This window comes from Terrapene carolina, unplaced genomic scaffold, assembly GCF_002925995.2.
Source record: "Terrapene carolina triunguis isolate 2854851 unplaced genomic scaffold, T_m_triunguis-2.0 Scaffold62, whole genome shotgun sequence".
NCBI classification, from domain to species: Eukaryota; Metazoa; Chordata; order Testudines; family Emydidae; genus Terrapene; species Terrapene triunguis.
This window is the reverse complement of record NW_020664413.1, coordinates 53,763,758-53,782,533: the sequence shown is the minus strand read 5'-3', so window position 1 is coordinate 53,782,533 and position 18,776 is coordinate 53,763,758. Positions and strand designations below refer to the sequence as shown.

The following is an 18,776-nucleotide window of genomic DNA, read 5'->3' as shown; positions in this document are numbered from 1 at the left end:
CCCACTCCTTAAGCTCCTCCCCCTCCAGGCTGAGCAAGCCTTGCAGGTGTCTCCTTAGCATGGAACAGGCCCAAAGGAGCTCCTAGCCTCCTTCATACCAGGGTGAGGGCATGTCCCTTCACAAGGGGACATAGTAATGTAAACAGTATTAAGGAGTTTGACGTGTATTTTGAACTGTGCACGCGTGTGTGTGTATAGGTTGGTTTAGAGTTTTAAATTTTTTATTATAAGGACAGGGAGCTGTGGAGTGATTATGGGGTTTCTGATCCTCCACAGTGACCAGAGAGGACCAGGATGTGTTGCAGTGGGAAATGTAGGGACTTTGTGGCTAGGGGGTTCTCTAGTTGCTGCCTAACTCATGGCTCTTTGCGTTTGTGTCCTCACACTTCAATAACCACTTAAAAAAAAAAGTGTGGATCAGAATTTGGTGGATAAAATTCCCTTTCTATTAAAATGTTTGGAAGGGAAAGGGGTTTTGGGTAGAGAGTGCTTTGTTTACTTTTGGTTTGGAAACGTCCTTATTTGGCATCTGTAAAGCATTTACATTCCCTAGTTCTGGATCAAAGTCCTTTCCGGGGTCATGTTACTGATTTTCTTCTTTAACTGGAGCACCAAGAGAAAAATGGATTTTTTTTCTCTTCCCTTACAGAGTTCGCATGAGCCAGTGTTAAATTCAAATACCAGCTTTTACCAAGGAAGTAACAAGGATGGGGCATAACGTCCCTTAACCCTGCCTCCTCTCAACTTCATGTAAATAATGTCAGGTGCCACCCACACACAGTCTTCTCAAATTAACATTGCAAACAAATTGCAAGGATTCTCTATTATGAGTATAAAACATATTCAATGGGTTTTAAAATGTGGTAACATAAAACAAAGTATTGCTCTGCTGGACTTCCTCATTTCCTCAGGCACTAAAGGTTTTACGTGCAAGCTCTTCAGGTTTTTTCTTTGGTCCGTACAGCACCTACCACAGTTTGTGTGCTGCTGTAATACACTTTAAGAATAATAATCGTAACATACTAGTACTTTTAGAATGAAAATGTTAACCCTTTTGGCCCAAGCAGTTAGCTGCTATTTGAGGCCTAGTGGGATTGCATCTTGCTAGGAAAAGAAATTAATGGTAGGAGTCAGTTATTTCTTTGGTGCAATCCTATTTCAATGTTCACAAAGTGCTGTTTCCCTGAACAAAGTAGGATCAGACAACAGCAGGCAGTTTCCTTGCTCACAATTTCCAAGCACCTCCTGTCAGTTCTGTTCCCCAAGCAGCTCTGTCTGCTCGCTCCCTAGGCCAGGCTCATGACTGCTTCCCTCCGTTTCGACTGGCTTTCTGCTGCTCACACATACACAGCTGCAAGTGATCAATCCCCTAGACCAGGGCAAACTGCGGGCCAGATCCAGCCCTGCTCCGGCTCCTGCGCACGCCAATGGGAGCCACAGGAGCGGTGCCTGCGGATGGGGCAGTGTGCAGAGCCGTCTGGCCGCGCCTCTGCATAGGAGCTGGAGAAGGGACATGCCACTGTTTCTGGGAGCCGCTTGAGGTAAGCGCTGCTTGGAGCCTGCACCCCCTGAGCCTCTCCACACCCCAACCCCCTGCTCCAGCCCTGATCCCCCCTTCCGCTCTCCAAACCCCTCGATTCCAGCCCGGGAGCACCCTCCTGCACCCCAAACCTCTCATCCCCAGTCCTACCCTAGAGCCCACACCCCCAGCCGGAACCTGCATCCCTTCCCGTACCCCTGCCCCAGCCCTGATCCCCTTCCCACCCTCCGAATCCCTCGGTCCCAGCACAGAGCACCCTCCTACACCCCAAACTCCTCATTCCGCGTCCCACCTCAGAGCCCGCACCCCCACCCCAATTTTGTAAGCATTCATGGCCCACCATACAATTTCTATTCCTCGATGTGGCCTTCCAGCCAAAAAGTTTGCCCACCCCTGCCCTAGACCCTGCATTTGTAACCAGCCCCAGGAAACCCCTCGTCCCATATGGCTTAGCTTCTGATTGGCCTTGAAATATGACAATAGAAAAGAAAGACCCAATATTTGGAAGGGGGGGAAATAAAATGTCTTTACAAACAAAAATGCCCTTTCAGTTCTTCTTTGATACATTATAAGGAACCTAAAAAAGGCCACAAATCAATTTTCCCTCAGTCCTCCATTGTCTGGCACTGGGCTCGATCCAAATCCCATTGAAGTCAATGGGAGCTATTCGATTGACTTCAGTGAGCTTTAGATCAGGCCCACTGAAAGCAGAGAGCTATGTGAAGTATGGCTGAAGCATTGGAGGTTTTCATTCTGTCAGTTGCCAAAAGATTTTTAATTTATCAGATGTAAAATAGTTGTTGTCTTAAATCTGAAAGATGTGCAAAGATCTGTGAAATCATTTTTGAAAACTGATCAGTCTTAGCAGTCCAGTCAGGAATCTGTGCTCAGGGTGAGTAGTTTCTTTTGAGGAGTGAAAGTTGAGGGCTAGCCATTCTGTTTGGAAGGAGGGGAAGAGAGGCTCTCTCTAGGTGGGACAGAGTACTGCTAAGATTGGAGGGAGGCCAAGTAGCCTCATGGCACTGAGGGGGGATGTCTAATTATTCTGGGTACTGTTTAACCTTATCAAGCTGTTGGCACGTGTGGAGTGGTAGTAGGGTTCACCTGCATGAACTGCCTTTTATTGCCCACCTGAATTCATCACCACTTAACAATTTATTTCCAGAAGGCAACATTTGGTTTACCTTTTTTCCCCCTAGGAAGATTTCTTCCTGACACCATTTTAATCTGTTTTTATTCCTGGATGAGCCTATTTCTAACATGCAAATGGGAAGAATATGTAAACAGCAAGTTTAAAAAAAAAATACAAACCATGGCATAGGGGTGGGAGGGAAGGAAGGCATTCTGTTGTCCATCCGCATGCCTCTCTGCATCTCAAACATTTTTAAAATGACATTTCTGCAGGCATTTAGGTGGTATACATGAAGACCTAAACATACAATGCAGCAGGAAACCATGTGGATTTGTAATCTTAAACCATGGCCATGGCAGTGTTGTGCTGTGCTGAGCAGAGTGGAATAAATACTGTTAAATCCATGCCTCTATCAGGTGTTCCTTCATTTTTTTCTGCCCAGATTCCTTTCTTTACAGGAGTCTTCACCCAGCTGAGGTAAACCATTTCTTGGTAATAGTACCCAAAGAAGAATGAGAACAGCTGAAAAATATACATCAGGTTAATCTGGGGCCAATTCTCTTCTCAGTTACACTGCTACAATTGTATTTAAGTGTAACTGAGAAGAGAATTTTGCTGACTGTGGTAGAATCAGGACTTCTACCATTATCTGAGTAATTTCTCAGCTGTATGTGTGAGAGAGAAATTTTCCTGTCCAGAGAACTCCTGTGCCTGTTAAGGCTGGGAGTAGGAGATTGGGACCACAAACATGCTCTGGAGTGTTGAGGACATCAGAGAAATTAGAGAGATTTTACCACGAGGACCATCTCTCAACAGTGGCAAATAATACAGCTGAAGAATGAGATATTTACTTAAGCTTTATAGATAGGGTAAGAACAATGCACAAATCTGGGGACGATTACCTCCACTCCATCTGCAAATGATCACCCTACTTAAATATAGCAGCAGGCCCAGTTTTGCAAAGGGCAGTTCAGCTAGACAGGAGGTCCAGATGCTTGGCTCTCTTCAAGTGACCACATCCTACTAAGCTGCAGAATCATTAGACCGATGTAGCGATCTTACCATCTGTATGAAATGAGAAGCGTGTGGGGAACCAAGGGACTAACTTGCAGCACAGTTTGTAATCCTAAATAGTGTAAAAGTCATGCAGCAGATCCTGATCTCACCCTCACTCTAAGAACTTGTCTACAGTGCTCACTAGAGGGGTGTGATTTCTTAAGCACACCAACATGTCACATACTGTCTGGCACACAATAGGATGTGTTAATGTATTCCCATTTCCAACAACACTACCTTAATGTGCACTAGGGAACTTTTAGTGCATGACAGCAGGGTTCATGTGGCCAGTTAATGCGCAACACGTTGGTGTACTTTAGGACTCACACACCTCTAGTGTATTGCTTCACTGTGTAGACAAGCCCTAAATCTGGAATAACTCCTTTAGCTTCAGACTGTTTCATTTTCCATGCTTAAAAACATCCAAATCTACTTATTTAAACAAAGTTTGTTTTCCTCATGCAGGTCACCTGTGTTTCCCTCTTGGTCCTTCAATGAAGTAATAATGCTGAATCTGTGATATCAGAATCACTTTCACAGCAACAGGCTATTATACCTTTCTATCTAGGGTACTTGTAAGGGCCCCCATTACTGTAGTATGTGAGCCCCTCACACTCTTTGATGTGTTTATCCTCACAACACCCCTGTAACGTAGGGAAGTGCTATCGTTTCCATTTTACAGATAGGGAACTGAGGCACAGAGAGACTAAGTAACATCCAACAGGAAGTTTGTGGCAGAGCAGGTCTATCTGAACTCAGGTCTTCTGGGTCCTAGGCTAGGGCCCTAACCAAGATTGCATTCCAGGACCATGTGAAAGTGGGGTGGGAGTTCCTGATTTAGCGAAGCATCCCCATTCAGGGCAAGCATGTGCTTAAGTTCCATTGAAATCAGTGGGAATTAAACACGCGCTTAAAACTAAGCCCATTCTTAAGTGCTATCCTGAGTAAACATGGATTTAAGCATGTGCTTAAGTGCTTTCCTGAATTGGGGCCTGAATGAGGAAGCACATATTCATAAATCTCCTCCATTCAGTTTCAGCAGGGACTGTTTCTGGCGTTGAGAAACTTTATATCTATTTAAAAACAGCAATTGCTAAACGAGGTCAGAGCATTAGTTTATATGGTTCAGTACTCTGTCTCCAGGGCCGGCTCTGACTTTTTTACCGCCCCAAGCAAAAAAAACAACAAAGCCAACAAAACAGGGCGCGGGGCGGCCGGACCCAGAGGCAAAGCAAAAAAACCCCCAAACCCCTGGGCATAGGGCAGCTGGAACCGGAGGTAAAGCATAAACAAAACAACCCCCTGGGTGCATGGCGGCTGGACCCAGAGGCAAAGCAAAAAAAATAAATAAACCCCAGGGCGCAGGGCGGCTGGACCCGGAGGCAAAGCAAAAAAAAACCAGGGCAGCCGTGCCGCCCTAAGATTGGACGGAATGCTGCCCCTTAGAATCTGCTGCCCCAAGCACGAGCTTGTTCGGCTGGTGCCTGGAGCCGGCCCTGCCTGTCTCTGACTGTGGCCATCACGAGATACTTTAGAAACTGTAAAAATCCCCATACTGGACAGTTAAGAAATGAACAGCCCAAAAGGGAACTCCTTCCTAACCAATCCACTATCTGTTAGCCATTGCCTTATGCCTTCAAGCATGAGGGTTTATATTCCTCTTCTGTTCTTTGAAAATGTAACCATGTGTGTTCTCATTTCACAAATAAGATTGACTGGATTCTGGGAATTCTCTCAGGAGCCAGGGTAGGGCAGCATCAGGGCAAGTGGGAACAAATGCACCATCCTTCCTGAGTAAGTGTCTTCCAGCTTCCCAATCAGAGATCACGTATGCACTGAGGGCATTTTAGTCCTTCCACCGCAAATTGAACCCATACTGGCTAGTTAAAGCCAGTGGGGAACACCTATCTTGCGGGAAATTGTTAATGTCTCACTAAAGGAAGGCAACCTATCAGCAACTCACAAACAAATGGCAGTGTGACCTTTGCTTAAGAAATCAGCCCTAAAGAGAAGACTGAGAGGGGACATGATAACACTTTTCAAGTACAAAAAAGGTTGTTACAAGGAGGAGGGAGAAAAATTTTGGTTCTTAACCTCTGAGGATAGGACAAGAAGCAATGGGGTTAAATTGCAGCAAGGGAGGTTTAGGTTGGACATTAGGAAAAACTTCCTAACTGTCAGGGTCATTAAGCACTGGAATGAATTGCCTAGGGAGGTTGTGGAATCTCTATCATTGGAGATTTTTAGGAGCAGGTTAGACAAACACCTGTCAGGGATGGTATAGATAATACTTAGTCCTGCCCTGAGTGCAGGGGACTGGACTTGATGACCTCGATGATTCTATGAAATGCCAGTGTCTTTGTCTACTATCCTCTAGTCTCTAACCTCCCCTTTCCAGAGAAGACCACTGAAGACGTAGTAGTGCACTAATTCCAACATTAATGGACATCAGCAGATTCATTGGATCCCAACCAGTCAGGGCTCAGACCCAGACATAGCATAGAGATGGTGTTATTCACTGTGGTCAACAAAATCTCTCCAGATAATAGACGGTGAGAGGCATCCTTGCTGATACCACATGGTCTATCAGAAGCCTTGGATTTCACTGTTCATGAAGTATTGTTAACACAACTGTGGGACCAACTGGCAGGAGTGGGCGGAATCACCTTAGAGTAGTTCCTGGTCTGTACTGTCACGGTAATTGCCAGAAGTTATCGTGGAATGATTTTACTCTCCTCAGGACTTTCAGGAATTAAGTCCCGCGGGGCTCAGTCCTATCACCCCTTTTCTTTGAGATCTTTGTGAAGATGCTGGGTGAGAAGTGGCCTGGCCTATGATCTCATACTGGTGAAATCCTGTGTCCTCATGAAGCTGAGATATAGCATCTCCCGGCCTTCCCAGTGTTTGGCAGAAAGTAGGGGCCTGGAGGAAAGCTAATAAGAATCTTGAAAATCTAGCAAAGCCTCTAACTGTTCTGTAAATTGAAAGCATCTGCATACTTATTGTCCAAGTGACTACAAATCTTGCTAGGCTCATCTCTATGAGTTCCTATGTCCCTAAAATGCAACAGTGCCAACCATATCTTTGTCCATCTTGGGAAGGCCAAGAGATTGAGCCCCGACATCTTAGATGAAGACCTCACCACAATCATCCACACCTTCTTTACCTTTAAGCTAAATGACTACATCATGCTTTACTTGATAAGCTGGTTGGGCACTTAGGAGCTACTGCTAATGCAGTGTCAACCTCTGTACCAGCTTTCTGAATACACCAATAGCACATTACATCCCCGTTGCTCGGCAATGATTTCTAGTCTACTTCAAAATGCTGGTTATCATCTTCTAAGCCCTACATTATGCCCAAGTTGCTTAAGATACTGCCTCTCACTCTGACCTACGACTCCAACTGTATGACACCTTTCCCAAGTGTGAAGCAGGTGTTATACAAAAATTAATTCTGGTTTCCTGCCAGAAATATATTGAAGCCCCAAGTTGGTGACATTTATCATGGGTTGTAATTGTAAGGCACATCTTTTTGTCTAGGCTTTCCATTTACTGCTGCCTTTGGAATTCCTGGCATTTAGCCTGCTGAATACATTTTCTTGTTTTCCTGTCCTGTAAAGTTGTGGTGTTACAGGGTGGGCTTGTGGTCTCAGTATATTTGTTCTGTATATTTGGCTACTGTCAACTTCTCTTAATTCCACCATGAAAAGTGCACCCAGACACCACAGTGCTGGGCCCTCCATAAATACTTCTATTAATAAACATTCATAATGAATAATATGTAACGAACGCTCCCAATGGGTCTGAGTGACAATTTAAACACATTGTGTAAATACTCATTTAAGGACTTCTTAAAAATGCAGAGACTTTTCAAAATTGATACCAGGTAGCTGTCTGGGTGCTTTCAACCTGGAAAGCCCCTATTCAGGTGGGGATTTGTGCCACAGGACATAGGGTTGGAAAGTAGCTAGGGAGGGGTGGTATTATGGTTGGCCAGAAACAGAAAATTTCAGAAAATCTTATTTAAGCATTTTGTAAAGCCAAAGAAATCACTTATAGGCAGAGAAACTGGGCCTGATCCCCAACTCCAGCTGAAGTTCATTCAGCTGGCATGAATCAGCAAATTCCATTCAAACTGATTGGCAGCAAAGTTCCACTGACTTCAAGGGAGCTATGCTGAATTATACTAGCTGGGGATCTGGCCCAGAAGGAGCTGTGCGCTCAACAGCTCCAAAAACCAAACTCCTTATGTATCTACCAAGTTTCACCTTAGAGCAAATATGGTGAAGTTCTAAATACCCGAGAATAGGAGTTTATAATGGAAATAGTGACAGATCCTCACTTAAAATAAAGGCTAATTTTTTTCTGCTTGCTCTCAGCTAGAAGTTTCTTTGACATGCTTACTTTTGACCACTGTGTGATAAGTGGGTATTTCAACAAAGTCTGTGAATTAGCTGTCAAAGTAGTAGGTATAGTTAGAATCAGCAAGATACAGAAAGGGCCCAGCTCTACATTGGACAGCACTGCAGTCTTGCCAGTAGCCCTTCTTAACATATATTTTGACACACAACAAAACTGCTGATGCAAGCTCACTACTTTAGGTATTCTGGCATGACAAAGACCATAAGGGAATGAAATTTTCAAGGAAAATTGCCTAGCAGAACTCTCAAATTCCTAACAGCTAGAGGGTTGTGGTTTTTTTTATCAGTTTATATTGATTTGTAATTTTTGGAAAAACTCTTAAGAAGATGCATAGTGTCAAAATATTTTTCATAATTTTCTTGTTAACTTTAAATCACCATTTATAGTAATCTCTTGGAAGTCTCCTCATCAGGCTGGTTTTCTTCTGTTGCAAGTACTGCTCTTATTACTATTATTTTTTTTTAAGGAAAAAAATTACAAAACTTATAGCATGCTGTAGTGAAGGGCCAAAATGTTATAGCTTGCAGTTGGGTTACCTGCAATGTTTTAAGGTCATTGTAGAACACTGTAGTCATGAGGATGGCTTGTTAATGAAGGATTATTTTTAAAAAATTATTTAGACCAATAAAGCATTGGCTCATTTGTTTAAAAAGAAATACTACCTCTATCGTATACAGAATTATCTGAATTTGGAAACCGGTCCAAGGGAGGGAAGCAAAGGGAGAAGCAACTGAGGCAGGATGGTGCAGCAGGGGGAAGCAGGGGCTCTATGGCAAACCTATGGAGGCAACTCTATTGCATATTCTGAGGTTCAGGCTCCATTCATAAAAGGGGAAAGGGCAGAGGTAACTAGCACTTCAGGTTAAATTAATCTCTCACAAGCTAAGTGACTAGCCCAAGGAAGCCTGTGCCAGAACTGATTGTTGGGAACATACAGGTCTGTCTCATCTTACGCTGGGGTTACGTTCCGCAGTCAGCGCCTAAAGCGAAAATTGCGTATAGTCAAAATTACATTGAGTGAATGGCGGGCGGAATCGCCCGCACTACAGAAACAGTATTTAAATTGATATTTTTCTCTTTTTTGGGGTTTTGTTTTTGTTTTTGCTGAAAGCTGAAATCGCACATGTTAAATGCGCCTAAGATGCGACAGATCTGTAACCTATTTTTCCTAAGTCCCAGGCCAGGTTCTCCCTTCTGTTGTCTGCATTATGTATTTGTGTACTATTAGCCTGTCCTGTCTATTGTAACTTAAGCCCTGATTCTGCAATCTGTTCTGTGTGAACTAACCTTTATACCTGCTTGGAGTCCCACTGGAGGCAGACTATGAAATCTAGAGTGGTAGCCGGGTTAGTCTGTATCAGCAAAAAGAATGAGGAGTACTTGTGGCACCTTAGAGACTAAATAAATAAATGCCCAAATAAATTTTGTTGTTGTTGTTATTTGTCTCTAAGGTGCCACAAGTACTCCTCGTTCTTTATGAAATCTCAGGCTCTGATCCTGCAAATGTGCAACAAGGGGTCATGAATCATGTGCATGAAGTTACTCTTGTACCTAAGTGGTTTGCAGATTTGGGGCCTTAGATTGTAAACTCTCAGGGCAGGGCCAAACTCCCTGATTATACTCATTAAATAATAAAATTTCTCCCATCCTTTAATTCTAAAGACTGCTTTATAGGAGCAAAATCAGCTCCTGGCCCATCTCCTCCCTCAATTCCCACCATACCTCCCTCAGTTCCTTCTCCATTCTGCTGCCTTCTAGACCCCTAGGACAACGTGTATGACTAGTCTAAAGGCTGGAGTTTGAGAACCACAGCTTTGCAGTGTTTTGTGCCTATACAGCAAGGTGATAAGTGCCACCGGTCCTTAACGTGTACAGACAGGAAGCTCAGTGAGAGCTGGGCTGGCAGTCAGGCATGCCAAGGGCTGCTCAATGTAATAAGTGCAACATGCTGGAGAAACAGGCAGGAAGGGAAGGGAAAGACACAGATTTGGGCAAGGCTGTGACAGGAACAAAGAAAATATTGGCGAGGGGAGGTGCAGCAGGGTGCGTGTAGCCCAGATGTGAGCAGCAGCAGGAAGCAGCCCTGGTCTTTCTGTGTGTGTGGGGGGGAAGGAGAGGGATGCTCTGGGGGCGATGCGAGCAGTAGGAGGCAGCCTTGTCCTTGCCCAGAGCTGCTCTGTGCGTGTGTTGTGCACGGGGTGATGTCAGTGGCAGCTGGGCTGGTGCAGTCAGTACTTCCTGTATCAGGCAGGCTTGGTTAGCTGCAGGCTCCTCTGCTCCTCCTGACCCAGCGAGCAGCTGGATTGTCAATTTCGGGTCTCCCAGGCACGGTTGCGTTGAGCTCTCCTCCCCGTCTCCCCCCCCGCAACTCTGGAAGCTGGCTGACATCTCCCGAGAGCGGAGCTGCATGTGCCTGAGCAGAGCCGAGGGAGAATGGCAGTCCTCAAACTCACCGACCAGGTAGGAGACAGCAAGGAGCCCAGGCAGTGGCAGCCGTGCAGGAGGCTAGGAAAACCCCTGCGCGGAAGGGAGCCGCTGGCGAGGAGAGGAGGAGGAGCAGGCAGTGGCGATGGCAGCTCCAGCTCTGATGGGTTTGTTGTTGTGCAGCTCAGCAAAGTGAAGCGGTGTCTTGCAATGCTTCGCCTGCGCATATCCCGTGCAAAAACCCTCCCCGCACTCTGGCAGTTCTTCGATCCCATCTACTGCGCCCTGCAACGTTCGCCATTCGGGCTTGTGTGTGTGTGTGTGTATTTCTTCTCTGGGAGACGCACACAGAGAACAGGGAGGAGGGCTAATAAGGCTATTTTGCCTGAGGCTAATAATGTACCGCGTTACTAGTCAGTCAAGTTTTGCATTGTGTGGGGAGAACAGGCAAATGTCAAAATGCCAGAAAGAAAGGCGCTATTTGTTGGCGTCTTTACAATGAATAGATTAGAGGATTTGTCACTGAAACAACCATCTAGAATAGCACAGTTATTTTGCATCATTCTGGTGTTTATTGGTTTGGCATTCCATTGCGGCGCAGCCTAGACCTGTTTTTATTTAAATCAGTGAAGTATGGTGGCTCAAGGTAGATTTCAGTGTCACTTAGAGACAAGAGGCAGATTAGAAATATTAGACAGAACATTTACTTTAATTAACTAGTTGCATTTTCTCATCAGTCCAAAGTTGGAATTAATTAATGAATTAGTGAGTTGCTTAAGCTAATGTTTTAATTTGCCTCTTCCTTCCTATGAACATTAACACTTTGCAACTGCATGCATGGTTGTTATTTGGCTGTTCAACAGTCAGATTCCTAGTTGCTTTTTAAACTAAGGTATTTAACTATACAACTCTTTATGTAGGTTTCTTTTAAAAGATTATTTCACATAGAAAACATAAGTGATATTTTTTTTTAATCATTTAGGTTGTTTGTTTAACCAATGATAGACCCATTTTTGCATCCCTTGTTGGGCACCTGAAACTCCCATTGAAGACAACTGCTATGCAGGATCGGATTTTAGAGCCACAGTCTTGTAATGGGCTCCAAGTGGGTGCCCATGTGAATCCCCATTGAAGACAATGCGATTCTGCCTTTGTTTCTTCTGCAGAATTGGGGCCTATATATGTAACTTAAGTGAACCTAGTATTCTGTTTGACATTCATTCGCTTTTGAAAATTTTACCCAATGATGAGTTAGAGTTGATATACCATCCAGCTTTCAAGTCAAACATGCAGTTTTAAAATTCTGAGTTGAGGGGTAGGATAAAAATGGATGTTGGCTATTTGTGTAAGGTCTCTAAGGTGTATTAACCTTCTTTTGGGAATTCAGTGCTATTTATTACCATGATACATAGTAATTATTTTTCTACTAGGCCTTCATGTTTAAAGAGTGCATTTTTGGTTTTGTTGCCATAACTGTTTGCAAGTTATTAGAAAACGGCAATATTCAACTCTCACCTTATGTTAAAATGTTAAATTTAATAATAGAGCAGCTATAATTTGTATTAAATCACTTCTTACCATTCATAGTCAAAAGCATTTTAAAATATTTAGTAAAGTGATATTGTGGTTCCCACAGCCTAATTTATCAACATATTGTACCATCTGTTACACATTTGCTTGTCTTAATCAGCTATTTTTAGTTTAACTTGGTCTGCCTATAATCTGCAGTGTGGGTGTCCTTCAAGTCCAAAACTTTCCTGTTACTTTTAATATGATCATCAGCAGTTACAGGCCCTTATTCAAACAACTCCCTTTCCCCTAACTAACACACACACACACACAAAATGAGAGAGAGAGAGAATGCATGCACATGTATTTCCAAAGAAGCCTTCCACTAAAAAATCCTCTATCTGGCATTTTTAAATTTTTAAAGGAAAAAATGAGCTACTCTTAAAATAAAATAAACATTGAAAGTGACTGTATGAATTATAGTAGTCTAAATGCATTTCCATAATTTAACCAAAGACAGTGTTTATAGTTCTGTCTCCTGGCATGTCCCTTGATACACTCATGTCTTTGGATGTGGTGCTTATAGCAAACGAAGAAAATGTTTCATACCATGAGACTTCATTCTGCCCTGTAGTGCATAGAACAAGTCTCATAAATCAGAAGATTCAGGTGAGATCTGTAAATTTAAAGTCTAGGCTGCAGCATAATATTAAAGGTATTTGCACTACAGCTGGTAAAGGAAGTGTAGCATTTCAGGCTTTACGTCTAAGTCTGAAATCGTGTTTCATGAGCTCCTTGGAATTAAAGCCCTAAAGGTTTTAAAACCATTGCTAAACCTCCTCAACAAGGATCTTGCTTCATCACTGGTAGTAGAGTTCAAAAATGTGGTTTGAGCCAAGTGGATTGCATCTTGTGAAGTCTGTATTGCAACAAAGGATGCTGAGGGGGCGGGGGGCAGTCTGGACTTTTTTTAAGATTAATTATTTCTCCTCTTCCCCTCCCCCACCTCTAACATTCTCCAGACCTGGTAGATTGATGTATCAGAACTGGCATGGTGACTTTGCAGTATGCCTTTGCGTGGCAGCACACTCTAAATACTCTCTGCTTGCCAGTGTCATGGGTCACTTCCAGTCTGGCTTCAGGGCATGGTATGGCAACGCTTTTTATTCTGGGGAATGTCCTCCTTCTCCTGTCCATAGACATATCCATACTCTTCTTGCTGGACCTCTCTGTGACATTTGGTATGGTTGATCACCAGATATTCCTGTCTCACTTGTACGAGGATGCAGGAGTGAACAGAAGTGTTTCAAAATGGCTCAGGGCTTTTTTTTTTTAAGTGGAGCCCAGAAAGTTATGAGCCACTAGTTCTCCATTTCTAAAGCCCTTGCCTTTAGATTCCCACCAAGGCTCATCCTCTCTCTTCCCCATGTTATTCAGTATCTATAACAAAGCCAGTGGGAGGCCTTGCATGACAACATGGGCTGAAGTGCCAGTAGTGTGCAGAGGATGCCAGGTGCTACATCCTCCTTTACATCATTGTCTCACAGCTTTTTCCATGCTTACCTGAAATCAGTACCTGGGTGAAGAGCAGCTGGCTAAAGCTGAACCCTGGTAAAACTGAGGTGATGTTGGTAGGAAGAATGATGCACTTTGAAGCACTTACATCTTTATAACATCCTCCACTGCCTACAGTATGTGTCTTCAGATTTAGTTGGTCCACAGGCTACATTGCTCTGGGTGTCCAGACAGCCATGGCAGCAAAACACACCAGCTTTCATCTGTGGCTAGCCAGAAGACTGCATACCGTTTACTCAGACACAGAAGTGGCACTGTGACTCCTGCATTTGTGATCTCCAGTATTGATTATGGCAATTTGTTATATTTAGTAATGAAGCCCCACACCCTTTAGCAGCTGCAACGGGTACAAAATGCAGCAGCTTGTCTGTTTAGCAACACAGGTCACCACAATCACATCACTCCAGCTCTCTGCGCTGCATACAAAATCTGGATCAGGTTCTCCATGGGATTGGTTCTGTCTGCCTGAGAGATCTCTTCTCCCTCCATAAGTGTAACTTCCCTTAACAACTGCCTTCCACTGGAACAATGAAACTGTGGACCAATAGGGTCCAACAAGGCAGTCTACCTCCAGCTCTGTAAAAGTTTGACGATACTTAGTAGCAAGAGACGAAAGAAGCCACATGCTGGTATGAGGAGTAAAGATAAAATCTTATTTCTGTGACTTAGGTTTTCCTCATTTTTTTTCACATGTGCACCCACTCGCTCTTGTCCTCTCTCACACACATAGGCAACCAAGCAAACAAAGCAGGCAAACAAAGATAATCATAAGCTAATTAATCTATTTTTCATACAGGGTCAGAAAAAAAGAAGAGATTGTTATTGTTTCTATTTTAAGACACTTGAGAAGTGCTAGGATACTGTGGTGGTGGAACAATAAAGTAGGTATACTTTATAAGCTATCCTGGTTGTATTCAGATATTTCTTAGGTAAAAGAGCTTAGTTTAAGACTATATCCTATCACAGGAATCGGCAGCCTTTGGCACACCACCCATCAGGGGAAGCCGCTGGTGGGCCGGGACGGTTTGTTTACCTGCAGCGTCCGCAGGTTCGGGCGATCGCAACTCCCGCTGACCGCGGTTCGCCGTTCCAGGCTAATGGGGGCTGCGAGAAGAGGTGGCTTCCCACAGCCCCTGTTGGCCTGGAACGGCCACCCGTGGCCAGTGGGAGCTGCGATCGGCCGAACCTGTGGATGCTGCAGGTAAACAAACTGTCTGACCCGCCAGCGGCTTTCCCTGAAGGGCCGTGTGCCAAAGGCTGCTGATCCCTGTCCTATCTGTTTCTATTCAAGCAAGTTACATGAGCTCATTTCTGAGTGATGGCAATTGCTAGCTAATCACATGGTAGCTTTTTAATCATTTAACTGAAGGAAGTATTTTCAACCCTCATTCACTTGTGGAAGTGAATCTATCTATCTTCCTTCTGTTCCTGGCCCCCCTCTTCTAAAAATTGTATATGAATGATTGAAGTAGTAAGATTTAAAAAATGAGCAACCCCTAAATTGTGATTAGACACTTCCAGCAGTTCCCATTGGCCTGGAGCAGCGAACCGCGGCCAGTGGGAGCCACGATCGGCCGGACCTGCAGATGCGGCAGGTAAACAAACCAGCCCGGCCCGCCAGGGACTTTCCTTAAACAAACGGCGTCCCAAGTTTGGGAAACACTGTTCTAGTTGAAAGAATTCATTCAGGGAAGTCCTTTGGCCTGTGTTACACAGGTCAGAGTAGATCATCAAAATGGTCCCTTCTGGCTTTATAATCAATGAATTGAAAAACAGCTTGAGATTTTAAAAATGTTGTCATTATAAACTAAGGTAACTGTGGAACAGGAATAATTTACCCATCAACAGGTATATGGCCAGTCATTCTGGTGATAAATAAATGAATAAATAAAATAAATTGAAATAATTAACCCTACACACGCACCACAGCAGCTATTGCTTCCTTTGGCCAAGCTAGTCCTAGCCACACACCATCCACAGAAGTTGTGGAAATATATTCACATATTTTAAAGAAAAAGTACATTTAAAAAAAAAGGCATTTCTCTCTTTGGTTCACATCTCTTGGCACCCTGGTCAGAGCTCTAGTGTAGACTGGCCACCAGCTTTTGAAACAGGGCTTTGGAGCTGTGCTCCAGCTCCAGGCAAAAACCTGCAGCTCCACTGCTCTGGAGCTGCTCCGTGTTCCAGCTCCAGGCTCTGCTCTAAAGCCCTGTTTTGAAATGTTACATTGTCCAACCATACTCAGAGCAGGAAATAAGGTCTAGTGTAGACAAGGCCAGCGAGATACAGGGTCAGGAAGAGGCTTGCTTTCTTGGCTGAGATTTCTGCAAGTGGAATTACCTGTTGGGGTAGCTTTGTTGCTGGTTTTGTCATCTGTGTTCAAGTAAATGAGACCTGTGCACATGCTCTAAAAAATAAATGCAGACAAAAAAATATTCAGAGTCTATCGGTCTGCAGATTTCTCTTCCAATGGGAAAGTGACACAGTCCTAAAGTCCCAAGAAGTGCGATGGCGCCGTAAAGGGGCAATACAGTAAGTCTTTGCTATGGATGTGTTAAGTGCCTGGGAAACTCCGGGTATATGTCATGTTAGACCATTGCTCTTTCTTGAATAACTGTCAGCAAAACCTCATGTTTCTTTATATGCTTGAGGTGTGGTATTTTATCTCTGCCGGACATTCATCTTCTGACCTTTTCCTGCTCAACTATTAAAATATGATTTGGTTGTCATGGCTATGTTTAATAGAGACGTGTCCTATGTAGTCTGGGGCACATATTTGCCTACTGCGTTGGCTCTCTAGGAAAGCTGTTTTTTGTTTTTTTTTTCTTCACTGCATCCTAAAAATTAGGCCTGACCTGGTGGTAAAAATGCCTTAGTGGTGTAGCTGTGCTGTTTGCTGGTGCCATCATTCTCTTGGCATTGTTCAAGGGTTGATGCAGCTCCACCAGCACTAGCAATGATAGAAATGCTGCTGTAGACCAGGTGTAGGTGTCTTCAGCTTTGTGGCAAATCACCGAATTGCAACTGATTGAGAAACAGGCAAGTTAAGGTTTTGACAGAAAGAGAAGTCAGACACCTTCAGGGCCCTACAAACCCCAAGCATGGAGGCTGTCTCTCCCCACGCTCATCCCAGAACAAGTGGCAGCCGGGCCTCCTGGCGTCTTCTCAGGAGCAGCCAAGATTCTTTCTCCTCCCGGGAGAGACGGAGTGATGGCTGAAGGGGTCACCTTGTACTTATACCTTGATTTGCTAGGGTATGTACTTGGGTGTGTGGTTAGGCTGGGCCTGCTGCTCTCTTAACCCTCCTGTCACACAACAGAATCCTCTATTGGGGGCAGTGGGCCTTGGAGTAAATACTTCCTTGAGAGGCCTGGGGTAGTTCATCCTCTCAGAGACATTGGTTCAGGCTGTCTGCAGACTCAGGCAGATATGGCTGCTTTGATTACATGCACAGTGAGCCATGTTTTCAAGGCTGCCTTTTCTTTTTGCAACCATGAGGGCTAGAAACTGTAACAAAAAATTAATGAAAGCTGAGATTCTGATGTAATCACATGGCTCCAGGAGCCTGGGTCCTAGGCACAGATTTTGGCCTTCGTCACATTGAACAGATCTTGTATTTTCTATTCTTGTTTATCTTATTAAATGTGTTGCTTAATACACTGCTATTTATGTTTTATAAAAATATACCATTAAATATACAGGTGAAACATGGCCAGGCTAATGTTGCTGATAGAACTTTAACTTTTGCATTTCCTGAGACTTTTAAATGTTAACACTGCAGCTAGAATGTTCCAGTGACAGAATATTTTTGCACTTATTGAGCTATAGAACTGTTTTTAAATAACACCTCTCTCCAGGAGCATAGATTTGACATTTGTCACTTTATTTTCCGGAGATCATAGCCTGGTAAGTTCCCACAGCCACTATCCTGTGTCTTCAACTTGGGTTTAATTGCTGTAACCGGTGACTATTTACTATTGGAGCCCTCCTGGCCTGGCAATAGATTAGAATGGAAGCACAAAACGTTTAATTTTAAAGGGAGAAGATAATTCTGCAATTGTGAACCAATGGACTGAGGTCATCACTGGAGGTTGTATAGTCTTGGCCAATAAATTACAGATAACTGTGAAAATCTGGAAGAATACTTACTTTTTGGTGAGAAACACTTATATGTATTTTGCTTTTTTAGAAGAAAAAGCAATTCTTAACTATGCACTGGAAACAAACTAGTGTTTTGTAGCTAAAAATGGAGACAATTTACTATGTTTGTACCATACAGTATTGTATGCCCTAGTTTGAAATAAGCTTGTCTGGTTGCTGTTTGTACTTCACATTATTAGTTGGCTTTACATGCAGGAACACATTCTTGTGCTGGAATTATTTGTAATGGCTTGGTTTCTAATTTTAAAAAGGATGCAGTGAGAAAATGGCCTTGCAAAGCCTCCACTTCCTCTCTACAGCTGCATGTTACTGCATCTTTATGAGGAAGTAAGTAAAACCAAAATGGTTGATTTTTGTGCAAGTTTTGACACAGACCTGACTGAAGCCATTTACTGAGGTAAAGCTTTCAGGTTTTTGCATGGATGTGCATGTGTATTTGTGCCCCCCCCCCCCCAAAACAACAACAACCCAACAACAACAAAAAAGCAAAACAAAATCCTAACACTCAAGCTACTGCATTACATAAATATGAGATCTGTCTAAAGGCCATATCTTGATATTTTGCATCAAATAATTTCTTAAATCGGCATATAATCCCTAATGACAAATGGTGCAATATTTAGGTACTGCCACTTCTGCTCTGACACTTATTTGTAAATTAATTTGATATGAGGTATATTTTTCTTACGTTGCAGCTTTCATAACTTTGTTAATTTGATAACATACTATCTTTTGGCCATGCAAAGCTTTTTTTACGAAAATAACTGGTTAGTTATAACTAGTTGCTCACCAATAATTAACAGTTTAGTTAAGGCTTTATAGAGCATAACTGCCAACTGAGCACATCTGGCTTGAAGAAATTGTAACTGTAAAAATGTAAAATCAAGTATATTTGTCTTTATGAGGAACCTTTTTTAATTTGGGCAACATGTTGACTCCAGCTTCCTCTTTGTTA

General features: G+C 43.4%; 1 protein-coding gene across 7 annotated transcripts in view; it reads left to right on the top strand.

The window, feature by feature from the left end:
- Positions 1–10,544: 10,544 nt before the first annotated feature.
- Positions 10,545–18,776, top strand: part of ANKRD44 (ankyrin repeat domain 44) — a 208,912-nt gene continuing 200,680 nt past the window's right edge. For all 7 annotated transcript variants that reach the window (XM_024195305.3, XM_029910557.1, XM_024195302.3 and 4 more), the window contains exon 1: positions 10,545–10,612. In XM_024195305.3, the coding sequence (XP_024051073.1) occupies positions 10,586–10,612 (27 nt within the window). In that variant the 5' untranslated portion in view covers positions 10,545–10,585. The remainder of the gene's footprint in view (positions 10,613–18,776) is intronic.